Source organism: Oncorhynchus masou, chromosome 25 (genome assembly GCF_036934945.1).
Source record: "Oncorhynchus masou masou isolate Uvic2021 chromosome 25, UVic_Omas_1.1, whole genome shotgun sequence".
Lineage (NCBI taxonomy): Eukaryota > Metazoa > Chordata > Actinopteri > Salmoniformes > Salmonidae > Oncorhynchus > Oncorhynchus masou.
In genome coordinates this window covers 24,853,619-24,874,687 of record NC_088236.1, presented here as the reverse complement: position 1 = coordinate 24,874,687, position 21,069 = coordinate 24,853,619, and the positions used below count along the sequence as shown (strand labels likewise).

Here is a 21,069-nt window from a genome sequence, read left to right as displayed (position 1 = left end):
CGGAGATGGGGCTGACAGTGGGGGATGGAGCCAGAGTGTGGAATGGAGATGGGGCTGATAGTGGGGGATGGAGCCGGAGATGGGGCTGATAGTGGGGGATGGAGCCAGAGTGTGGGATGGAGATGGGGCTGATAGTGGGGGATGGAGCCAGAGTGTGGAATGGAGCCGGAGATGGGGCAGACAGTGGGGGATGGAGCCAGAGTGTGGGATGGAGATGGGGCTGACAGTGGGGGATGGAGCCGGAGATGGAGCTGACAGTGGGGTATGGAGCCGGAGTGGTGGATGGAGATGGGGCTGACAGTAGGGGAGGGAGATGGGGCTGACAGTGGGGGATGGAGCCAGAGTGTGGGATGGAGATGGGGCTAACAGTGGGGGATGGCGCCGGGGCTGACAGTGGGGTTGGAGCCGGAGTGGTGGATGGAGATGGGGCTGACAGTAGGGGATGGAGCCAGAGTGTGGGATGGAGATGGGGCTGACAGTGGGGGATGGAGCCGGAGATGGAGCTGAAAGTGGGGTATGGAGCCAGAGTGTGGGATGGAGATGGGGCTGATAGTGTGGGATGGAGATGGGGCTGACAGTGGGGGATGGAACTGGAGTGTGAGATGGAGATGGGGCTGACAGTGGGGTATGGAGCCGGAGATGGGGCTGACAGTGGGGTATGGAGCCGGAGATGGGGCTGACAGTGGGGTATGGAGCCGGAGATGGGGCTGACAGTGGGGTATGGAGCCGGAGATGGGGCTGACAGTGGGGTATGGAGCCGGAGATGGGGCTGACAGTGGGGTATGGAGCTGGAGTGGTGGATGGAGATGGGGCTGATAGTGGGGGATGGAGCCAGAGTGTGGGATGGAGATGGGGCTGATAGTGGGGGATGGAGCCAGAGTGTGGGATGGAGATGGGGCTGATAGTGGGGGATGGAGCCAGAGTGTGGGATGGAGATGGGGCTGATAGTGGGGGATGGAGCCAGAGTGTGGGATGGAGATGGGGCTGATAGTGGGGGATGGAGCCAGAGTGTGGAATGGAGCCGGAGATGGGGCAGACAGTGGGGGATGGAGCCAGAGTGTGGGATGGAGATGGGGCTGACAGTGGGGGATGGAGCCGGAGATGGAGCTGACAGTGGGGTATGGAGCCGGAGTGGTGGATGGAGATGGGGCTGACAGCAGGGGATGGAGATGGGGCTGACAGTGGGGGATGGAGATGGGGCTGACAGTAGGGGATGGAGATGGGGCTGACAGTGGGGGATGGAGCCAGAGTGTGGGATGGAGATGGGGCTGACAGTAGGGGATGGAGATGGGGCTGACAGTGGGGGATGGAGCCAGAGTGTGGGATGGAGATGGGGCTAACAGTGGGGGATGGCGCCGGGGCTGACAGTGGGGTTGGAGCCGGAGTGGTGGATGGAGATGGGGCTGACAGTAGGGGATGGAGCCAGAGTGTGGGATGGAGATGGGGCTGACAGTGGGGGATGGAGCCGGAGATGGAGCTGAAAGTGGGGTATGGAGCCGGAGTGGTGGATGGAGATGGGGCTGACAGCAGGGGATGGAGATGGGGCTGACAGTGGGGGATGGAGCCAGAGTGTGGGATGGAGATGGGGCTGACAGTAGGGGATGGAGATGGGGCTGACAGTGGGGGATGGAGCCAGAGTGTGGGATGGAGATGGGGCTGACATTGGGGGATGGAGCCAGAGTGTGGGATGGAGATGGGGCTGACAGTGGGGGATGGAGCCGGAGATGGGGCTGACAGTGGGGTATGGAGCCGGAGTGGGGGATGGAGATGGGGCTGACAGTAGGGGATGGAGCTGGGGCTGACAGTGGGGGATGGAGCCAGAGTGTGGGATGGAGATGGGGCTGACAGTGGGGGATGGAGCCGGAGATGGAGCTGACAGTGGGGTATGGAGCCGGAGTGGTGGATGGAGATGGGGCTGATAGTGGGGGATGGAGCCAGAGTGTGGGATGGAGATGGGGCTGATAGTGGGGGATGGAGCCAGAGTGTGGGATGGAGATGGGGCTGATAGTGGGGGATGGAGCCAGAGTGTGGGATGGAGATGGGGCCGATAGTGAAGAATGGAGCCAGAGATGGGGCTGACAGTGGGGGATGGAGCCAGAGTGTGGGATGGAGATGGGGCTGATAGTGGGGGATGGAGCCAGAGTGTGGGATGGAGATGGGGCTGATAGTGGGGGATGGAGCCAGAGTGTGGAATGGAGATGGGGCTGATAGTGGGGGATGGAGCCGGAGATGGGGCTGACAGTGGGGGATGGAGCCAGAGTGTGGAATGGAGATGGGGCTGATAGTGGGGGATGGAGCCGGAGATGGGGCTGATAGTGGGGGATGGAGCCAGAGTGTGGGATGGAGATGGGGCTGATAGTGGGGGATGGAGCCAGAGTGTGGAATGGAGCCGGAGATGGGGCAGACAGTGGGGGATGGAGCCAGAGTGTGGGATGGAGATGGGGCTGACAGTGGGGGATGGAGCCGGAGATGGAGCTGACAGTGGGGTATGGAGCCGGAGTGGTGGATGGAGATGGGGCTGACAGTAGGGGAGGGAGATGGGGCTGACAGTGGGGGATGGAGCCAGAGTGTGGGATGGAGATGGGGCTAACAGTGGGGGATGGCGCCGGGGCTGACAGTGGGGTTGGAGCCGGAGTGGTGGATGGAGATGGGGCTGACAGTAGGGGATGGAGCCAGAGTGTGGGATGGAGATGGGGCTGACAGTGGGGGATGGAGCCGGAGATGGAGCTGAAAGTGGGGTATGGAGCCAGAGTGTGGGATGGAGATGGGGCTGATAGTGTGGGATGGAGATGGGGCTGACAGTGGGGGATGGAACTGGAGTGTGAGATGGAGATGGGGCTGACAGTGGGGTATGGAGCCGGAGATGGGGCTGACAGTGGGGTATGGAGCCGGAGATGGGGCTGACAGTGGGGTATGGAGCCGGAGATGGGGCTGACAGTGGGGTATGGAGCCGGAGATGGGGCTGACAGTGGGGTATGGAGCCGGAGATGGGGCTGACAGTGGGGTATGGAGCTGGAGTGGTGGATGGAGATGGGGCTGATAGTGGGGGATGGAGCCAGAGTGTGGGATGGAGATGGGGCTGATAGTGGGGGATGGAGCCAGAGTGTGGGATGGAGATGGGGCTGATAGTGGGGGATGGAGCCAGAGTGTGGGATGGAGATGGGGCTGATAGTGGGGGATGGAGCCAGAGTGTGGGATGGAGATGGGGCTGATAGTGGGGGATGGAGCCAGAGTGTGGAATGGAGCCGGAGATGGGGCAGACAGTGGGGGATGGAGCCAGAGTGTGGGATGGAGATGGGGCTGACAGTGGGGGATGGAGCCGGAGATGAGATGGGAGCTGACAGTGGGGTATGGAGCCGGAGTGGTGGATGGAGATGGGGCTGACAGCAGGGGATGGAGATGGGGCTGACAGTGGGGGATGGAGATGGGGCTGACAGTAGGGGATGGAGATGGGGCTGACAGTGGGGGATGGAGCCAGAGTGTGGGATGGAGATGGGGCTGACAGTAGGGGATGGAGATGGGGCTGACAGTGGGGGATGGAGCCAGAGTGTGGGATGGAGATGGGGCTAACAGTGGGGGATGGCGCCGGGGCTGACAGTGGGGTTGGAGCCGGAGTGGTGGATGGAGATGGGGCTGACAGAAGGGGAAGGAGCCAGAGTGTGGGATGGAGATGGGGCTGACAGTGGGGGATGGAGCCGGAGATGGAGCTGAAAGTGGGGTATGGAGCCGGAGTGGTGGATGGAGATGGGGCTGACAGCAGGGGATGGAGATGGGGCTGACAGTGGGGGATGGAGCCAGAGTGTGGGATGGAGATGGGGCTGACAGTAGGGGATGGAGATGGGGCTGACAGTGGGGGATGGAGCCAGAGTGTGGGATGGAGATGGGGCTGACAGTAGGGGATGGAGATGGGGCTGACAGTGGGGGATGGAGCCAGAGTGTGGGATGGAGATGGGGCTAACAGTGGGGGATGGCGCCGGGGCTGACAGTGGGGTTGGAGCCGGAGTGGTGGATGGAGATGGGGCTGACAGTAGGGGATGGAGCCAGAGTGTGGGATGGAGATGGGGCTGACAGTGGGGGATGGAGCCGGAGATGGAGCTGAAAGTGGGGTATGGAGCCGGAGTGGTGGATGGAGATGGGGCTGACAGCAGGGGATGGAGATGGGGCTGACAGTGGGGGATGGAGATGGGGCTGACAGTGGGGGATGGAGATGGGGCTGACAGCAGGGGATGGAGATGGGGCTGACAGTGTGGGATGGAGATGGGGCTGATAGTGGGGGATGGAGCCAGAGTGTGGGATGGAGATGGGGCTGATAGTGGGGGATGGAGCCAGAGTGTGGAATGGAGCCGGAGATGGGGCTGACAGTGGGGGATGGAGCCAGAGTGTGGGATGGAGATGGGGCTGACAGTGGGGGATGGAGCCGGAGATGGAGCTGAAAGTGGGGTATGGAGCCGGAGTGGTGGATGGAGATGGGGCTGACAGCAGGGGATGGAGATGGAGCTGACAGCAGGGGATGGAGATGGGGCTGACAGTGGGGGATGGAGATGGGGCTGACAGTGGGGGATGGAGCCAGAGTGTGGGATGGAGATGGGGCTGACAGTGGGGGATGGAGATGGGGCTGACAGTGGGGGATGGAGATGGGGCTGACAGTGGGGGATGGAGATGGGGCTGACAGTGGGGGATGGAGCCAGAGTGTGGGATGGAGATGGGCCTGACAGTGGGGGATGGAGATGGGGCTGACAGTGGGGGATGGAGATGGGGCTGACAGTGGGGGATGGAGATGGGGCTGACAGTGGGGGATGGAGCCAGAGTGTGGGATGGAGATGGGGCTGACAGTGGGGGATGGAGCCGGAGATGGGGCTGACAGTGGGGGATGGAGCCAGAGTGTGGGATGGAGATGGGGCTGATAGTGTGGGATGGAGATGGGGCTGACAGTGGGGGATGGAACTGGAGTGTGAGATGGAGATGGGGCTGACAGTGGGGTATGGAGCCGGAGATGGGGCTGACAGTGGGGTATGGAGCCGGAGATGGGGCTGACAGTGGGGTATGGAGCCGGAGATGGGGCTGACAGTGGGGTATGGAGCCGGAGATGGGACTGACAGTGGGGTATGGAGCCGGAGATGGGGCTGACAGTGGGGTATGGAGCCGGAGATGGGGCTGACAGTGGGGTATGGAGCCGGAGATGGGGCTGACAGTGGGGTATGGAGCCGGAGATGGGGCTGACAGTGGGGTATGGAGCCGGAGATGGGGCTGACAGTGGGGTATGGAGCTGGAGATGGGGCTGACAGTGGGGTATGGAGCTGGAGTGTGGGATGGAGATGGGTCTGATAGTGGGGGATAGAGCTGGAGTGTGGGATGTAAATGAGGCTGACAGTGGGGGACGGAGCTGGAGATGGAGCCAGGCTGGGTTCGGGTTGAAGTTCTGCCATCAGCATGCCAAGGAGTGCAATAAAGATGGCGCACGTGTGTGTGTTTTACCCAAATTCCATTTCTCCCCTTCCCCTGAAGTACGAAGGTCTTTCGAATCCACTTGTTGATGGAGACAGACTTACGGAGGTCATGACTGATGAGTAGAGGATGTTGGTCTCTGCTTCCTGTTCTGTGATTGGATCTGGTGGGAGGAGGACAACGCCAAGTCTCTGCAGGACTGACCTATAGGAACAGGTTATACCAGTCAGGTAACAGGAAGAGTAGAGCAGCCAAACTGCCATACCAGGTTGTCTTTTTGTCAATCACTGACTGTGTGTGTGTGTGTGTGTGTGTGTGTGCGCGTGCGTACCTAAACCAGTTGTTGTGTATCTGTAGGTGACAGAGTGTGTATGGCACTCTCAGGTTGTGACAGAAGAGAACCAGTGGGATGAGAGCATAGTCCACGATACTCTGAGGCACACACACATACACCAGTGACGCACCCTGAAAAACAAAACGCATTACACACATTCATTCCTCCAATCGACCTTCTACACACACACACCTACATATCTTCTTACACTCCGATCAAAATGTCTGTGTGTGCGTACGCCAAAATTTCCTAGGGGGATGCAACCTTTATTTGAGGGGTAAAATATCCTTAAATAGCCTATAGGTACACCTAAAATATGTCATGAGTCTTGTCAAAATATGTAGAATTGCAGTAAATTAGCTTCAAAACATTTACTTTACTATGGTTATAGCGTCATTTAATTAATTTTTTATGTTTATTTTAACCTTTATTTAACTAGCCATGTCAGTTAAGAACAAATTCTTATTTATAATGACGGCCTACACCGGTCCAAACCCGGACGACGCTGGGCCAATTGTGTGCCACCCTATGGGACTCCCAATCACGGCCAGTTGTGATACAGCCTGGATTCGAACCAGGGTCTGTAGTGACAGATGTGCCTTAGACCGCTGCGCCACTCGGGAGCCCCATCACTATTGATTTAATATAGAGCCCTAGAACGACCTTGTCTGACAACTCAAACTGAATTATTCCGCTGCTCTATGTTCAACTACATACTTCAGTCAGACTGCCATCGTTGAAGTCGTTTGTGGTGACGTCAAAATGAGGGGTGTTGTACAAAATAAAGTCAGAGTATCAACGGCAATTACGAATTTTCAAAACGCAGCTTTACCCATGTGCGTTCTGGCTCTGGCCCAACGCATCAGTTTCTAGGACCACTAAGAAAGGTTCAAATGTCTTTGAGTTCTAGAAATAGTCGGGGAGGTACTCAGATCCAGCCTCTAACATCCATGGGCGTGGCATAGCATTTGGCCGGAGCAAGGAGTTTGGGTAACCAGGCAAAGAAAGACCCTCATACCTATGGGTACATATGAAAATGTCTGTATGACAGTGTGTGCGTGTGTGAGTGAGTACCTGCTTTGAGGCTCTGTGCAGGGGAGCCATGTGGTTCAGGTTGACCTGAACACTGCAGAACACTGACCCAAACGCCTTCAGCAACACCCAGCCGACCAGCCTGGAGAGAGAGAGACCCCTTTAGCAACACTCAGCCTACCAGCCTGGAGAGAGAGAGAGACCCCTTCAGCAACACTCAGCCTACCAGCCTGGAGAGAGAGAGAAACCCCTTCAGCAACACTCAGCCTGGAGAGAGAGAGAGAGAGAGAAACCCCTTCAGCAACACAGCCTGAAGAGAGAGAGAGAAAACCCCCTTCAGCAACACTCAGCCTGAAGAGAGAGAGAGAAAACCCCCTTCAGCAACACTCAGCCTGGAGAGAGAGAGAAACCCCTTCAGCAACACTCAGCCTGGAGAGAGAGAGAGAAAACCCCCTTCAGCAACACTCAGCCTGAAGAGAGAGAGAAACCCCTTCAGCAACACTCAGCCTGGAGAGAGAGAGAGAAAACCCCCTTCAGCAACACTCAGCCTGGAGAGAGAGAGAGAAAACCCCCTTCAGCAACACTCAGCCTGAAGAGAGAGAGAAAACCCCTTCAGCAACACTCAGCCTGAGAGAGAGAGAGAAACCCCTTCAGCAACACTCAGCCTGAGAGAGAGAAAAACCCCTTCAGCAACACTCAGCCTGGAGAGAGAGAGAAAAACCCCTTCAGCAACACTCAGCCTGAGAGAGAGAGAGAAAAACCCCTTCAGCAACACTCAGCCTGAAGAGAGAGAGAAAACCCCTTCAGCAACACTCAGCCTGGAGAGAGAGAGAAAAACCCCTTCAGCAACACTCAGCCTGAGAGAGAGAGAGAAAACCCCCTTCAGCAACACTCAGCCTGAAGAGAGAGAAAACCCCCTTCAGCAACACTCAGCCTGAAGAGAGAGAAAAACCCCTTCAGCAACACTCAGCCTGAGAGAGAGAGAGAAAAACCCCTTCAGCAACACTCAGCCTGAAGAGAGAGAGAGAAAAACCCCTTCAGCAAAGCCCCCTTCAGCAACACTCAGCCTGAAGAGAGAGAGAGAAAAACCCCTTCAGCAACACTCAGCCTGAGAGAGAGAGAAAACCCCTTCAGCAACACTCAGCCTGAAGAGAGAGAGAAAAACCCCTTCAGCAACACTCAGCCTGGAGAGAGAGACAAACCCCTTCAGCAACACTCAGCCTGAAGAGAGAAAAACCCCTTCAGCAACACTCAGCCTGGAGAGAGAGAGAAAACCCCTTCAGCAACACTCAGCCTGGAGAGAGAGAAAACCCCCTTCAGCAACACTCAGCCTGGAGAGAGAAAAACCCCTTCAGCAACACTCAGCCTGGAGAGAGAGAGAGAAAACCCCCTTCAGCAACACTCAGACTGAAGAGAGAGAGAAAACCCCCTTCAGCAACACTCAGCCTGGAGAGAGAGAGAAACCCCTTCAGCAACACTCAGCCTGGAGAGAGAGAGAGAAAAACCCCTTCAGCAACACTCAGCCTGAAGAGAGAGAAAACCCCTTCAGCAACACTCAGCCTGGAGAGAGAGAGAGAAAACCCCCTTCAGCAACACTCAGCCTGAAGAGAGAGAGAAAAACCCCTTCAGCAACACTCAGCCTGAGAGAGAGAAAACCCCTTCAGCAACACTCAGCCTGGAGAGAGAGAGAAAACCCCTTCAGCAACACTCAGCCTGAGAGAGAGAGAAAACCCCTTCAGCAACACTCAGCCTGAAGAGAGAGAGAAACCCCTTCAGCAACACTCAGCCTGGAGAGAGAGAGAAAACCCCTTCAGCAACACTCAGCCTGAGAGAGAGAAAAACCCCTTCAGCAACACTCAGCCTGAAGAGAGAAAAACCCCTTCAGCAACACTCAGCCTGAGAGAGAGAAAACCCCTTCAGCAACACTCAGCCTGGAGAGAGAGAAAACCCCTTCAGCAACACTCAGCCTGAGAGAGAGAAAAACCCCTTCAGCAACACTCAGCCTGAGAGAGAGAGAAAACCCCTTCAGCAACACTCAGCCTGAGAGAGAGAGAAAACCCCTTCAGCAACACTCAGCCTGAAGAAGAGAAAACCCCTTCAGCAACACTCAGCCTGGAGAGAGAGAGAAAAACCCCTTCAGCAACACTCAGCCTGAAGAGAGAGAAAACCCCTTCAGCAACACTCAGCCTGAGAGAGAGAGAGAAAACCCCTTCAGCAACACTCAGCCTGGAGAGAGAGAAAACCCCTTCAGCAACACTCAGCCTGAGAGAGAGAGAGAAAACCCCTTCAGCAACACTCAGCCTGAAGAGAGAGAAAACCCCTTCAGCAACACTCAGCCTGAGAGAGAGAGAAACCCCTTCAGCAACACTCAGCCTGGAGAGAGAGAAAACCCCTTCAGCAACACTCAGCCTGAAGAGAGAAAACCCCTTCAGCAACACTCAGCCTGAGAGAGAGAAAAACCCCTTCAGCAACACTCAGCCTGGAGAGAGAGAAAACCCCTTCAGCAACACTCAGCCTGAAGAGAGAGAGAAAACCCCTTCAGCAACACTCAGCCTGAGAGAGAGAGAAAACCCCTTCAGCAACACTCAGCCTGAGAGAGAGAGAAAACCCCTTCAGCAACACTCAGCCTGGAGAGAGAGAAACCCCTTCAGCAACACTCAGCCTGGAGAGAGAGAGAAAACCCCCTTCAGCAACACTCAGCCTGAGAGAGAGAGAAAACCCCTTCAGCAACACTCAGCCTGGAAGAGAGAGAGAGAAAACCCCTTCAGCAACACTCAGCCTGGAGAGAGAAAACCCCTTCAGCAACACTCAGCCTGGAGAGAGAGAGAAAACCCCCTTCAGCAACACTCAGCCTGAAGAGAGAGAGAGAAACCCCTTCAGCAACACTCAGCCTGGAGAGAGAGAGAAACCCCTTCAGCAACACTCAGCCTGGGAGAGAGAGAGAAAAACCCCTTCAGCAACACTCAGCCTGAAGAGAGAGAGAGAAAAACCCCTTCAGCAACACTCAGCCTGAAGAGAGAGAGAGAAAACCCCTTCAGCAACACTCAGCCTGGAGAGAGAGAGAAACCCCTTCAGCAACACTCAGCCTGGAGAGAGAGAGAAAACCCCTTCAGCAACACTCAGCCTGAAAGAGAGAGAGAAAAACCCCTTCAGCAACACTCAGCCTGAGAGAGAGAGAAACCCCTTCAGCAACACTCAGCCTGAGAGAGAGAAAAACCCCTTCAGCAACACTCAGCCTGAGAGAGAGAGAAAACCCCTTCAGCAACACTCAGCCTGAAGAGAGAGAAAACCCCTTCAGCAACACTCAGCCTGGAGAGAGAGAGAGAGAAAACCCCCTTCAGCAACACTCAGCCTGAAGAGAGAGAAAACCCCCTTCAGCAACACTCAGCCTGAAGAGAGAGAAAAACCCCTTCAGCAACACTCAGACTGGAGAGAGAGAAAACCCCCTTCAGCAACACTCAGCCTGGAGAGAGAAAAACCCCTTCAGCAACACTCAGCCTGGAGAGAGAGAAAAACCCCTTCAGCAACACTCAGCCTGGAGAGAGAGAGAAAACCCCCTTCAGCAACACTCAGACTGAAGAGAGAGAGAAAACCCCCTTCAGCAACACTCAGACTGAAGAGAGAGAGAAACCCCTTCAGCAACACTCAGCCTGGAGAGAGAGACAAACACCTTCAGCAACACTCAGACTGAAGAGAGAGAGAAAACCCCCTTCAGCAACACTCAGCCTGGAGAGAGAGAGAGAAAACCCCCTTCAGCAACACTCAGACTGAAGAGAGAGAGAAAACCCCCTTCAGCAACACTCAGACTGAAGAGAGAGAGAAACCCCTTCAGCAACACTCAGCCTGGAGAGAGAGAGAGAAAACCCCTTCAGCAACACTCAGCCTGAAGAGAGAGAGAAAACCCCTTCAGCAACACTCAGCCTGAAGAGAGAGAGAAACCCCTTCAGCAACACTCAGCCTGAAGAGAGAGAGAGAGAAAAACCCCTTCAGCAACACTCAGCCTGAAGAGAGAGAGAAAAACCCCTTCAGCAACACTCAGCCTGGAGAGAGAGAGAAACCCCTTCAGCAACACTCAGCCTGGAGAGAGAGAGAGAAAACCCCCTTCAGCAACACTCAGCCTGGAGAGAGAGAGAGAAAACCCCCTTCAGCAACACTCAGCCTGAGAGAGAGAGAGAAAACCCCCTTCAGCAACACTCAGCCTGAAGAGAGAGAGAAAACCCCTTCAGCAACACTCAGCCTGAAGAGAGAGAGAGAAACCCCTTCAGCAACACTCAGCCTGAAGAGAGAGAGAAACCCCTTCAGCAACACTCAGCCTGGAGAGAGAGAGAGAAAAACCCCTTCAGCAACACTCAGCCTGGAGAGAGAGAGAGAAAAACCCCTTCAGCAACACTCAGCCTGGAGAGAGAGAGAAAACCCCTTCAGCAACACTCAGCCTGAGAGAGAGATAAAAACCCCTTCAGCAACACTCAGCCTGTAAAGAGAGAGAGAAAAACCCCTTCAGCAACACTCAGCCTGGAGAGAGAGAGAGAAAAACCCCTTCAGCAACACTCAGCCTGGAGAGAGAGAGAAACCCCTTCAGCAACACTCAGACTGAAGAGAGAGAGAGAAAAACCCCTTCAGCAACACTCAGCCTGAAGAGAGAGAGAGAAAAACCCCTTCAGCAACACTCAGCCTGAAGAGAGAGAGAAAAACCCCTTCAGCAACACTCAGCCTGGAGAGAGAGAGAAAAACCCCTTCAGCAACACTCAGCCTGGAGAGAGAGAGAAAAACCCCTTCAGCAACACTCAGCCTGGAGAGAGAGAGAGAAAAACCCCTTCAGCAACACTCAGCCTGAAGAGAGAGAAAAACCCCTTCAGCAACACTCAGCCTGAAGAGAGAGAGAGAGAAACCCCTTCAGCAACACTCAGCCTGGAGAGAGAGAGAGAAAAACCCCTTCAGCAACACTCAGCCTGGAGAGAGAGAGAGAAACCCCTTCAGCAACACTCAGACTGAAGAGAGAGAGAAACCCCTTCAGCAACACTCAGCCTGGAGAGAGAGAGAAACCCCTTCAGCAACACTCAGCCTGGAGAGAGAGAGAGAGAAACCCCTTCAGCAACACTCAGCCTGGAGAGAGAGAGAAAAACCCCTTCAGCAACACTCAGCCTGGAGAGAGAGAGAAAAACCCCTTCAGCAACACTCAGCCTGGAGAGAGAGAGAAAAACCCCTTCAGCAACACTCAGCCTGGAGAGAGAGAGAGAAAAACCCCTTCAGCAACACTCAGCCTGGACAGAGAGAGAGAGAGAGAGAGAGAGAGAGAGAGAAAAACCCCTTCAGCAACACTCAGCCTGGAGAGAGAGAGAAAAACCCCTTCAGCAACACTCAGCCTGAAGAGAGAGAGAAAAACCCCTTCAGCAACACTCAGCCTGGAGAGAGAGAGAAACCCCTTCAGCAACACTCAGCCTGGAGAGAGAGAAAACCCCCTTCAGCAACACTCAGCCTGAAGAGAGAGAGAGAAAAACCCATTCAGCAACACTCAGCCTAGAGAGGGAGAGAAAAACCCCTTCAGCAACACTCAGCCTGAAGAGAGAGAGAGAAAAACCCCTTCAGCAACACTCAGCCTGAAGAGAGAGAGAGAAAAACCCCTTCAGCAACACTCAGCCTGAGAGAGAGAAAAACCCCTTCAGCAACACTCAGCCTGGAGAGAGAGAGAGAAACCCCTTCAGCAACACTCAGCCTGGAGAGAGAGAGAAACCCCTTCAGCAACACTCAGCCTGGAGAGAGAGAGAAAAACCCCTTCAGCAACACTCAGCCTGAAGAGAGAGAGAAACCCCTTCAGCAACACTCAGCCTGAAGAGAGAGAGAGAGAAACCCCTTCAGCAACACTCAGCCTGGAGAGAGAGAGAAAACCCCCTTCAGCAACACTCAGACTGAAGAGAGAGAGAAAACCCCCTTCAGCAACACTCAGACTGAAGAGAGAGAGAAACCCCTTCAGCAACACTCAGCCTGGAGAGAGAGACAAACACCTTCAGCAACACTCAGACTGAAGAGAGAGAGAAAACCCCCTTCAGCAACACTCAGCCTGGAGAGAGAGAGAAAACCCCTTCAGCAACACTCAGACTGAAGAGAGAGAGAAAACCCCCTTCAGCAACACTCAGACTGAAGAGAGAGAGAAACCCCTTCAGCAACACTCAGCCTGGAGAGAGAGAGAGAAAACCCCCTTCAGCAACACTCAGCCTGAAGAGAGAGAGAGAAAACCCCCTTCAGCAACACTCAGCCTGAAGAGAGAGAGAAACCCCTTCAGCAACACTCAGCCTGAAGAGAGAGAGAGAAAAACCCCTTCAGCAACACTCAGCCTGAAGAGAGAGAGAAAAACCCCTTCAGCAACACTCAGCCTGGAGAGAGAGAGAAACCCCTTCAGCAACACTCAGCCTGAGAGAGAGAGAAAAACCCCTTCAGCAACACTCAGCCTGGAGAGAGAGAGAAAACCCCTTCAGCAACACTCAGCCTGAAGAGAGAGAGAGAAAACCCCCTTCAGCAACACTCAGCCTGAAGAGAGAGAGAGAAAACCCCCTTCAGCAACACTCAGCCTGGAGAGAGAGAGAAACCCCTTCAGCAACACTCAGCCTGAAGAGAGAGAGAGAAACCCCTTCAGCAACACTCAGCCTGGAGAGAGAGAGAGAAAAACCCCTTCAGCAACACTCAGCCTGGAGAGAGAGAGAGAGAAAAACCCCTTCAGCAACACTCAGCCTGGAGAGAGAGAGAGAAAAACCCCTTCAGCAACACTCAGCCTAGAGAGAGAGATAAAAACCCCTTCAGCAACACTCAGCCTGAAGAGAGAGAGAGAAAAACCCCTTCAGCAACACTCAGCCTGGAGAGAGAGAGAAAAACCCCTTCAGCAACACTCAGCCTGGAGAGAGAGAGAAACCCCTTCAGCAACACTCAGCCTGAAGAGAGAGAGAGAAAAACCCCTTCAGCAACACTCAGCCTGAAGAGAGAGAGAGAAAAACCCCTTCAGCAACACTCAGCCTGAAGAGAGAGAGAAAAACCCCTTCAGCAACACTCAGCCTGGAGAGAGAGAGAAAAACCCCTTCAGCAACACTCAGCCTGGAGAGAGAGAGAGAAAAACCCCTTCAGCAACACTCAGCCTGGAGAGAGAGAGAAAAACCCCTTCAGCAACACTCAGCCTGAAGAGAGAGAGAGAAAAACCCCTTCAGCAACACTCAGCCTGAAGAGAGAGAGAGAAACCCCTTCAGCAACACTCAGCCTGGAGAGAGAGAGAGAAAACCCCCTTCAGCAACACTCAGCCTGAAGAGAGAGAGAGAAAACCCCTTCAGCAACACTCAGACTGAAGAGAGAGAGAAACCCCTTCAGCAACACTCAGCCTGGAGAGAGAGAGAAACCCCTTCAGCAACACTCAGCCTGGAGAGAGAGAGAGAGAAACCCCTTCAGCAACACTCAGCCTGGAGAGAGAGAGAAAAACCCCTTCAGCAACACTCAGCCTGGAGAGAGAGAGAAAAACCCCTTCAGCAACACTCAGCCTGGAGAGAGAGACAAACCCCTTCAGCAACACTCAGCCTGAGAGAGAGAGAGAAAAACCCCTTCAGCAACACTCAGCCTGGACAGAGAGAGAGAGAGAGAGAGAGAGAGAGAAAAACCCCTTCAGCAACACTCAGCCTGGAGAGAGAGAGAAAAACCCCTTCAGCAACACTCAGCCTGAAGAGAGAGAGAGAAAAACCCCTTCAGCAACACTCAGCCTGGAGAGAGAGAGAAACCCCTTCAGCAACACTCAGCCTGGAGAGAGAGAAAACCCCTTCAGCAACACTCAGCCTGAAGAGAGAGAGAGAAAAACCCATTCAGCAACACTCAGCCTAGAGAGAGAGAGAAAACCCCTTCAGCAACACTCAGCCTGAAGAGAGAGAGAGAAAAACCCCTTCAGCAACACTCAGCCTGAAGAGAGAGAAAAACCCCTTCAGCAACACTCAGCCTGAGAGAGAGAGAAAAACCCCTTCAGCAACACTCAGCCTGGAGAGAGAGAGAGAAACCCCTTCAGCAACACTCAGCCTGGAGAGAGAGAGAGAAACCCCTTCAGCAACACTCAGCCTGGAGAGAGAGAGAGAAAAACCCCTTCAGCAACACTCAGCCTGGAAGAGAGAGAAAACCCCTTCAGCAACACTCAGCCTGAAGAGAGAGAGAGAGAAAGAAAAACCCCTTCAGCAACACTCAGCCTGGAGAGAGAGAGAAAACCCCTTCAGCAACACTCAGCCTGAAGAGAGAGAGAGAAAAACCCCTTCAGCAACACTCAGCCTGGAGAGAGAGAGAGAGAAAAACCCCTTCAGCAACACTCAGCCTGGAGAGAGAGAGAGAAACCCCTTCAGCAACACTCAGCCTGAAGAGAGACAGCAACACTCAGCCTGGAGAGAGAGAGAGAAACCCCTTCAGCAACACTCAGCCTGGAGAGAGAGAGAAACCCCTTCAGCAACACTCAGCCTGAAGAGAGAGAGAAACCCCTTCAGCAACACTCAGCCTGGAGAGAGAGAAAAACCCCTTCAGCAACACTCAGCCTGAAGAGAGAGAGAAACCCCTTCAGCAACACTCAGCCTGAAGAGAGAGACCCCTTCAGCAACACTCAGCCTGAAGAGAGAGAGAGAGAAAAACCCCTTCAGCAACACTCAGCCTGAAGAGAGAGAGAGAAAACCCCTTCAGCAACACTCAGCCTGAAGAGAGAGAGAGAAAAACCCCTTCAGCAACACTCAGCCTGAAGAGAGAGAGAGAGAAAAACCCCTTCAGCAACACTCAGCCTGGAGAGAGAGAGAAACCCCTTCAGCAACACTCAGCCTGGAGAGAGAGAGAAAAACCCCTTCAGCAACACTCAGCCTGAAGAGAGAGAGAGAGAAAACCCCTTCAGCAACACTCAGCCTGAAGAGAGAGAGAAACCCCTTCAGCAACACTCAGCCTGGAGAGAGAGACAAACACCTTCAGCAACACTCAGCCTGGAGAGAGAGACAAACACCTTCAGCAACACGCAACCTACCAGTCTGGGGGGGAGGGAGAAAGAGAGAGACCCATTCAGCAACACCCAGCCTGGAGAGAAACATACCATAAAAATATAGCTGTATGTGAGCTCTATCAATGAATTATTCATTTAATTTTATAAACCCCTTTCAACCTCAGCAGTTGTCACAAAGTGCTTTACAGAGCTCTCAGGAGTGCTCTAATTCTAAAGATAGTGTTTGTGGGGGAAAGATAGGAGAAACATGACACTGATATGGAGAAAGCACGGGGTAAACCCATTTGAATTTAATCACTTTAATCAGTTCTTTGTAGTTTGACAACCCGTTTGTAAGCTTTTAAATGATATCAAACTTTTAGATTTTCCAGTGATGAAGACATTTATAGCCTGAATGTCCAAAAAGTCACCTTTAGAGCACTTCTACAATGGACAAACATGGAAAGTTGTGTTGAAATCAAAAGGGATGCTATGAAAAAGTAAATGAATTCAAATGGATTTACCCGGAGGGGGAGGGGTAGAAAGAGAGAGGAGATAAAGAGGGTCAGATGACACTGGCTGGAAATTAGATGGAAGTTGTGGGGGGGAGGAGCGCGGGTGGAGAAGTAGACAGATTTTAAAGACAACCACAATAGAATTCCAATGACCGAGTATATCTACTGGGGATGAAATTGAAAAGAGAATTTTCAATTCCATCTAGGACTACATTATATTCCACCATCTACGGAATCTGAAAGGCAGTGAAATTCAGAAGGCAGGTCAAATTAACTCCAAGACAGGATTTCAATGACAATGGTATTCCAAAAACAAATTCCAAGATTTATGGAACAGACAGAGTTAATCCCAAATGGCACCCTATTCCCTACTTTTGATAGGGCTCTTATGGGCCTTTTGGGACGCATCCACTGCCGGACAGACAGACCCACCGTAGAAGCTGTGGAGAGATGCAGGTGTTGATGAGGGGGATGTAGGGGGTAAGGTGGGTGAGTGAACCCCAGGTGTCTCCCCCTGCTGGTGCTATGTCTGGTGAGGAGAGAGCCTTCTGAACCCTGAAACACACACACACGTTGGGATAGGCAACAGGACAAAACAGCCATTTTACTTAACATGTGCACAAACACGTATGCATACACATATCCACTTGGGGTGAGCTTGGGTGAGCTTCCAGCCATAAAGGACGTACATGAAAGGGGGTGTCTGAGAAAGGCCAGAAAATGGCTAAAGACTCCAGCCACCCGAGACATGGACTGTTCGCCATGATGGTACCGGTGCATCAAAGCTCAGAACGACAGACTCTTACAGTTTTTATCCCCTGACCATAAGACTGTTAAAAGGCTAACAACTACTACTCACCCTCACACCTACACTCCTGCTAAAATCCTTAATGATTGTATTTATTATTTCCACTTTGATGCTGTTCATTGATTGCCATTATCTATCCATTTTATCCTGCTATTGGCCACTATTACTCCCGTTCACATTTATACACTCACCGGACAGTTTATAAGGTACACCCATCTAGTACTGGGTCGGACCCCCTCTGCCTCCAGAACAACCTGAATTATTCAGGACAAGGATTCTACAAGGTGTCGGAAATGTTCGTTGCTCAATTGGTATCAAGGGACCTATCGTGTGCCATGAAAACATTCCCCACACAATTCCACTACCAGCCTGTACGAACCAGGATGGGGCCATGGACTAATGCGGCTTACGCCAAATCGTGACTGTCATCCAGCATGATGCACCACAAACCAAGATTCGTCGGACTAGGCAATGTTTTTCCACTCAATTGTCCAGTGTTGGTGATCGTGTGCCTACTGGAGCCGATTCGTCTAGTTTTTAGCTGACAGGAGTGTAACCCGATGTGGTCGTCTGCTGCAATAGATCATCCGTGACGAGGATCGGGACGTTATGCATTACGAGATGCCGTTCTGCCCACAATTGTTGTACTGCACCGTTATTTATCCGTTTGTGGCCCACCTGTTAGCTTGTATGATTTTTGCCATTCTCCTTTGACCTCTCAACAAGCTGTTTTCGCCCACAGGACTGCCGCTGACTGGATGTTTTTTGTTTGTCGCACCCTTCTTAGTAAACCCTACACACGGTCATGAAGAAAGGCCAAGGAGGGCATTCGTTTGAGTTACTGGATCTGGCACGCCTGGCACCGACGATCATACCACGGTCAAAGTCGCTTAAGCCACTCGTTTTGCCTATTCTAACATTGACTCACTGTACGTAGGAGCAAACCATTTTCGTGAACGGGGTGGTGTACCTAAAACTGGCATGTGAGTATCTGCTGGTCCCAGTGGTTTTCAATTAATGTGGTCTTGTTTTTTCCAGAGAGAGAGAGTTTTGATACATAGCGATCCATTTGTTATATGTCTGTAGGAGCGATCCATTTTTGCTATACTATTTTTTTAGTGATAACTGTACTGTTGGGTAGAGCTTGCAAGTTTACGCTTCGAACACACCGACAGCGTCAATGCGCAAAATAGTATGCAGCATCATCTGGATGTGTGCAACAAAAGTTACATTCACCTACAGTAAAATTCACCTTCTGCTACCATATCTGTCAAGCCGTCTACACATGGTTTAACGCATACGTTCCATAAATCCAACATCTGCACCACACCGAAAGCACTGCAACTGCAACACAATGCTGCACAGCAAACTCAGCGTTTCATTGGAAATTAATGTACTTTTTTTTCTCCCCCCCAAACATTTTTTATTAAAACACACACAAGAATGGTGTATAGGTATACAAGACAGGTATACAATTCTTATCTAAACATAAAAGAGCATTCAGGAACAACAAGACCCAGAGCCCTGGGTGCGAAACAAATAATACAAAACACGACATACAAAACAAGGACATGTAGAAAGAAAGACTTATCCCCCCCCCCCCCAACTGCTCGAGTGGCAGGGCCAGCACATGCTGCCCAAAGGTAGATTAAAATATTACAGTTGAGAGTGCGTTAATAAGTACAAATTCACAGCGCCGACTCGTCCAAGTAGGAGAGGAAAGGCTGCCAGATTTGATCAAATGTTGATCATTTATTGTTCAGAATATATCTAATTCTTTCTAAGTGTACAGTGTTTGCCAATTCACTGAGCCATAATTTGGTAGAGGGCGCTTCCCTCCTTTTCCAAAACAACAAGATGAGTTTTTTTGCCGAAATGAGACCGTACGAGATTAGTTGTTTTTGGGGGTTGGTTAATCCGTTTAGGGACTCAGATACTCCCAGGATTATCAGAAGCGGGTCTGGATATATTGAAGTCTCCAAAACTTCAGAGAGGATCCCAAAAATTCCACACCAATAACCATGCAAGCTAGAGCATAGGGCAAAGCAGTGGAGTAGTGTACCCTGCGCAGCCTGACATTTATCACATGTAGGGGATGTATCAGGAAATATCCTGTGCAGTTTAGTTTTGGAATAGTGTAATCTGTGTAAAACCTTGAATTGTATGAGACGATGTCTGGAATTAATGGAGCATGTGTGGATATACTCCAAGCTCTCTTCCCAGTCTGCCACAGAAATGTCAGTCCCTAGTTCTTTCTCCCATTTTGCCTTGATGGCATCTGTAGAAGGTGTGCTAACAGATTGAAAAGCATCATATAGACGCGATATCAGTTTATCTGAGGTGGGGCATAATTTTATGCATCCGTCAAACATGGAAGGTTTAGCATTCCCAAATGTTGGGAGGTGTTTTCTAACGTAGTCTCTAATTTGTAGGTATCTGAAAAAATTACTTCTGGGAAGATTATAAGTTTCCCTCAGCAACTCAAAGGAAGCAAAGGTCCCTTCTATGTATAAATCCCCTATGGCACTTATGCCCAGCTCTCCCCATCGCTCAAAGGTGTTATCAAGGTTAGAAGGGGCAAAGGAGGGATTCTTGGCGACAGGGAGCATGAATGACATTGGTCTAAGCTCAAAGTGGACTTTAATTTGCTTCCAGATTCGGACTGTGTTATGTATAATAGGATTGTTACAATAAAGTGACATCTCCAGATTGACAGGCGACAAAATCAAAAATCAAATCAAATTTTATTTGTCACATACACATGGTTAGCAGATGTTAATGCGAGTGTAGCGAAATGCTTGTGCTTCTAGTTCCGACAATGCAGTAATAACCAACAAGTAATCTAACTAACAATTCCTAAACTACTGTCTTATACACAGTGTAAGGGGATAAAGAATATGTACATAAGGATATATGAATGAGTGATGGTACAGAGCAGCATAGGCAAGATACAGTAGATGGTATCAGATGGATGGAGTACAGTATATACATATGAGATGAGTATGTAAACAAAGTGGCATAGTTAAAGTGGCTAGTGATACATGTATTACATAAGGATGCAGTCGATGATATAGAGTAGAGTATATACGTATGCATATGAGATTAATAATGTAGGGTAAGTAACATTATATAAGGTAGCATTGTTTAAAGTGGCTAGTGATATATTTACAACATTTCCCATCAATTCCCATTATTAAAGTGGCTGGAGTTGAGTCAGTGTCAGTGTGTTGGCAGCAGCCACTCAATGTTAGTGGTGGCTGTGTAACAGTCTGATGGCCTTGAGATAGAAGCTGTTTTTCAGTCTCTCGGTCCCAGCTTTGATGCACCTGTACTGACCTCGCCTTCTGGATGATAGCGGGGTGAACAGGCAGTGGCTCGGGTGGTTGATGTCCTTGATGATCTTTATGGCCTTCCTGTAACGTCGGGTGGTGTAGGTGTCCTGGAGGGCAGGTAGTTTGCCCCCGGTGATGCGTTGTGCAGACCTCACTACCCTCTGGAGAGCCTTACGGTTGAGGACGGAGCAGTTGCCGTACCAGGCGGTGATACAGCCCGCCAGGATGCTCTCGATTGTGCATCTGTAGAAGTTTGTGAGTGCTTTTGGTGACAAGCCGAATTTTTTCAGCCTCCTGAGGTTGAAGAGGCGCTGGAGATTACAGTCCTCCAAAAATGTTTGCATAATTAAGGGGTTAGGATCCGCTTTAGATGTATATAGAGTCTCATAAAACTGCCGGAATCTATCATTGATGTCTTTGGGGGAAGAGAGTAATTCACCACAGCGCCAAAAGAGAAGGGGTGACACTCCTCACGCTCCATACTAAGCCAGCTGGGTGACGGTAGTGCGTCATCCAGCAGAAACGTAACAACGCAGAGGTTAGCGGCCCAGAAATAAAATATAAAATTTGGGAGAGACAGTCCTCCTTCCATCTTGGATTTACAGAGGTGTTTTTTACCTCTCCTGTGTGTTTTATAA

At 51.7% G+C, this 21,069-nt stretch overlaps 1 protein-coding gene across 1 annotated transcript in view; it reads right to left on the bottom strand.

Annotated features, from left to right (window-relative positions):
- Positions 1–21,069, bottom strand: part of gpat2 (glycerol-3-phosphate acyltransferase 2, mitochondrial) — a 67,087-nt gene that overhangs the window by 28,403 nt on the left and 17,615 nt on the right. The window contains exons 5-8 of the mRNA XM_064936979.1: positions 16,724–16,846; positions 6,854–6,953; positions 5,777–5,910; positions 5,550–5,649 (exon numbers count right to left, since the gene is read on the bottom strand). Coding sequence (XP_064793051.1) covers positions 5,550–5,649; positions 5,777–5,910; positions 6,854–6,953; positions 16,724–16,846 — 457 coding nt within the window. The remainder of the gene's footprint in view (positions 1–5,549; positions 5,650–5,776; positions 5,911–6,853; positions 6,954–16,723; positions 16,847–21,069) is intronic.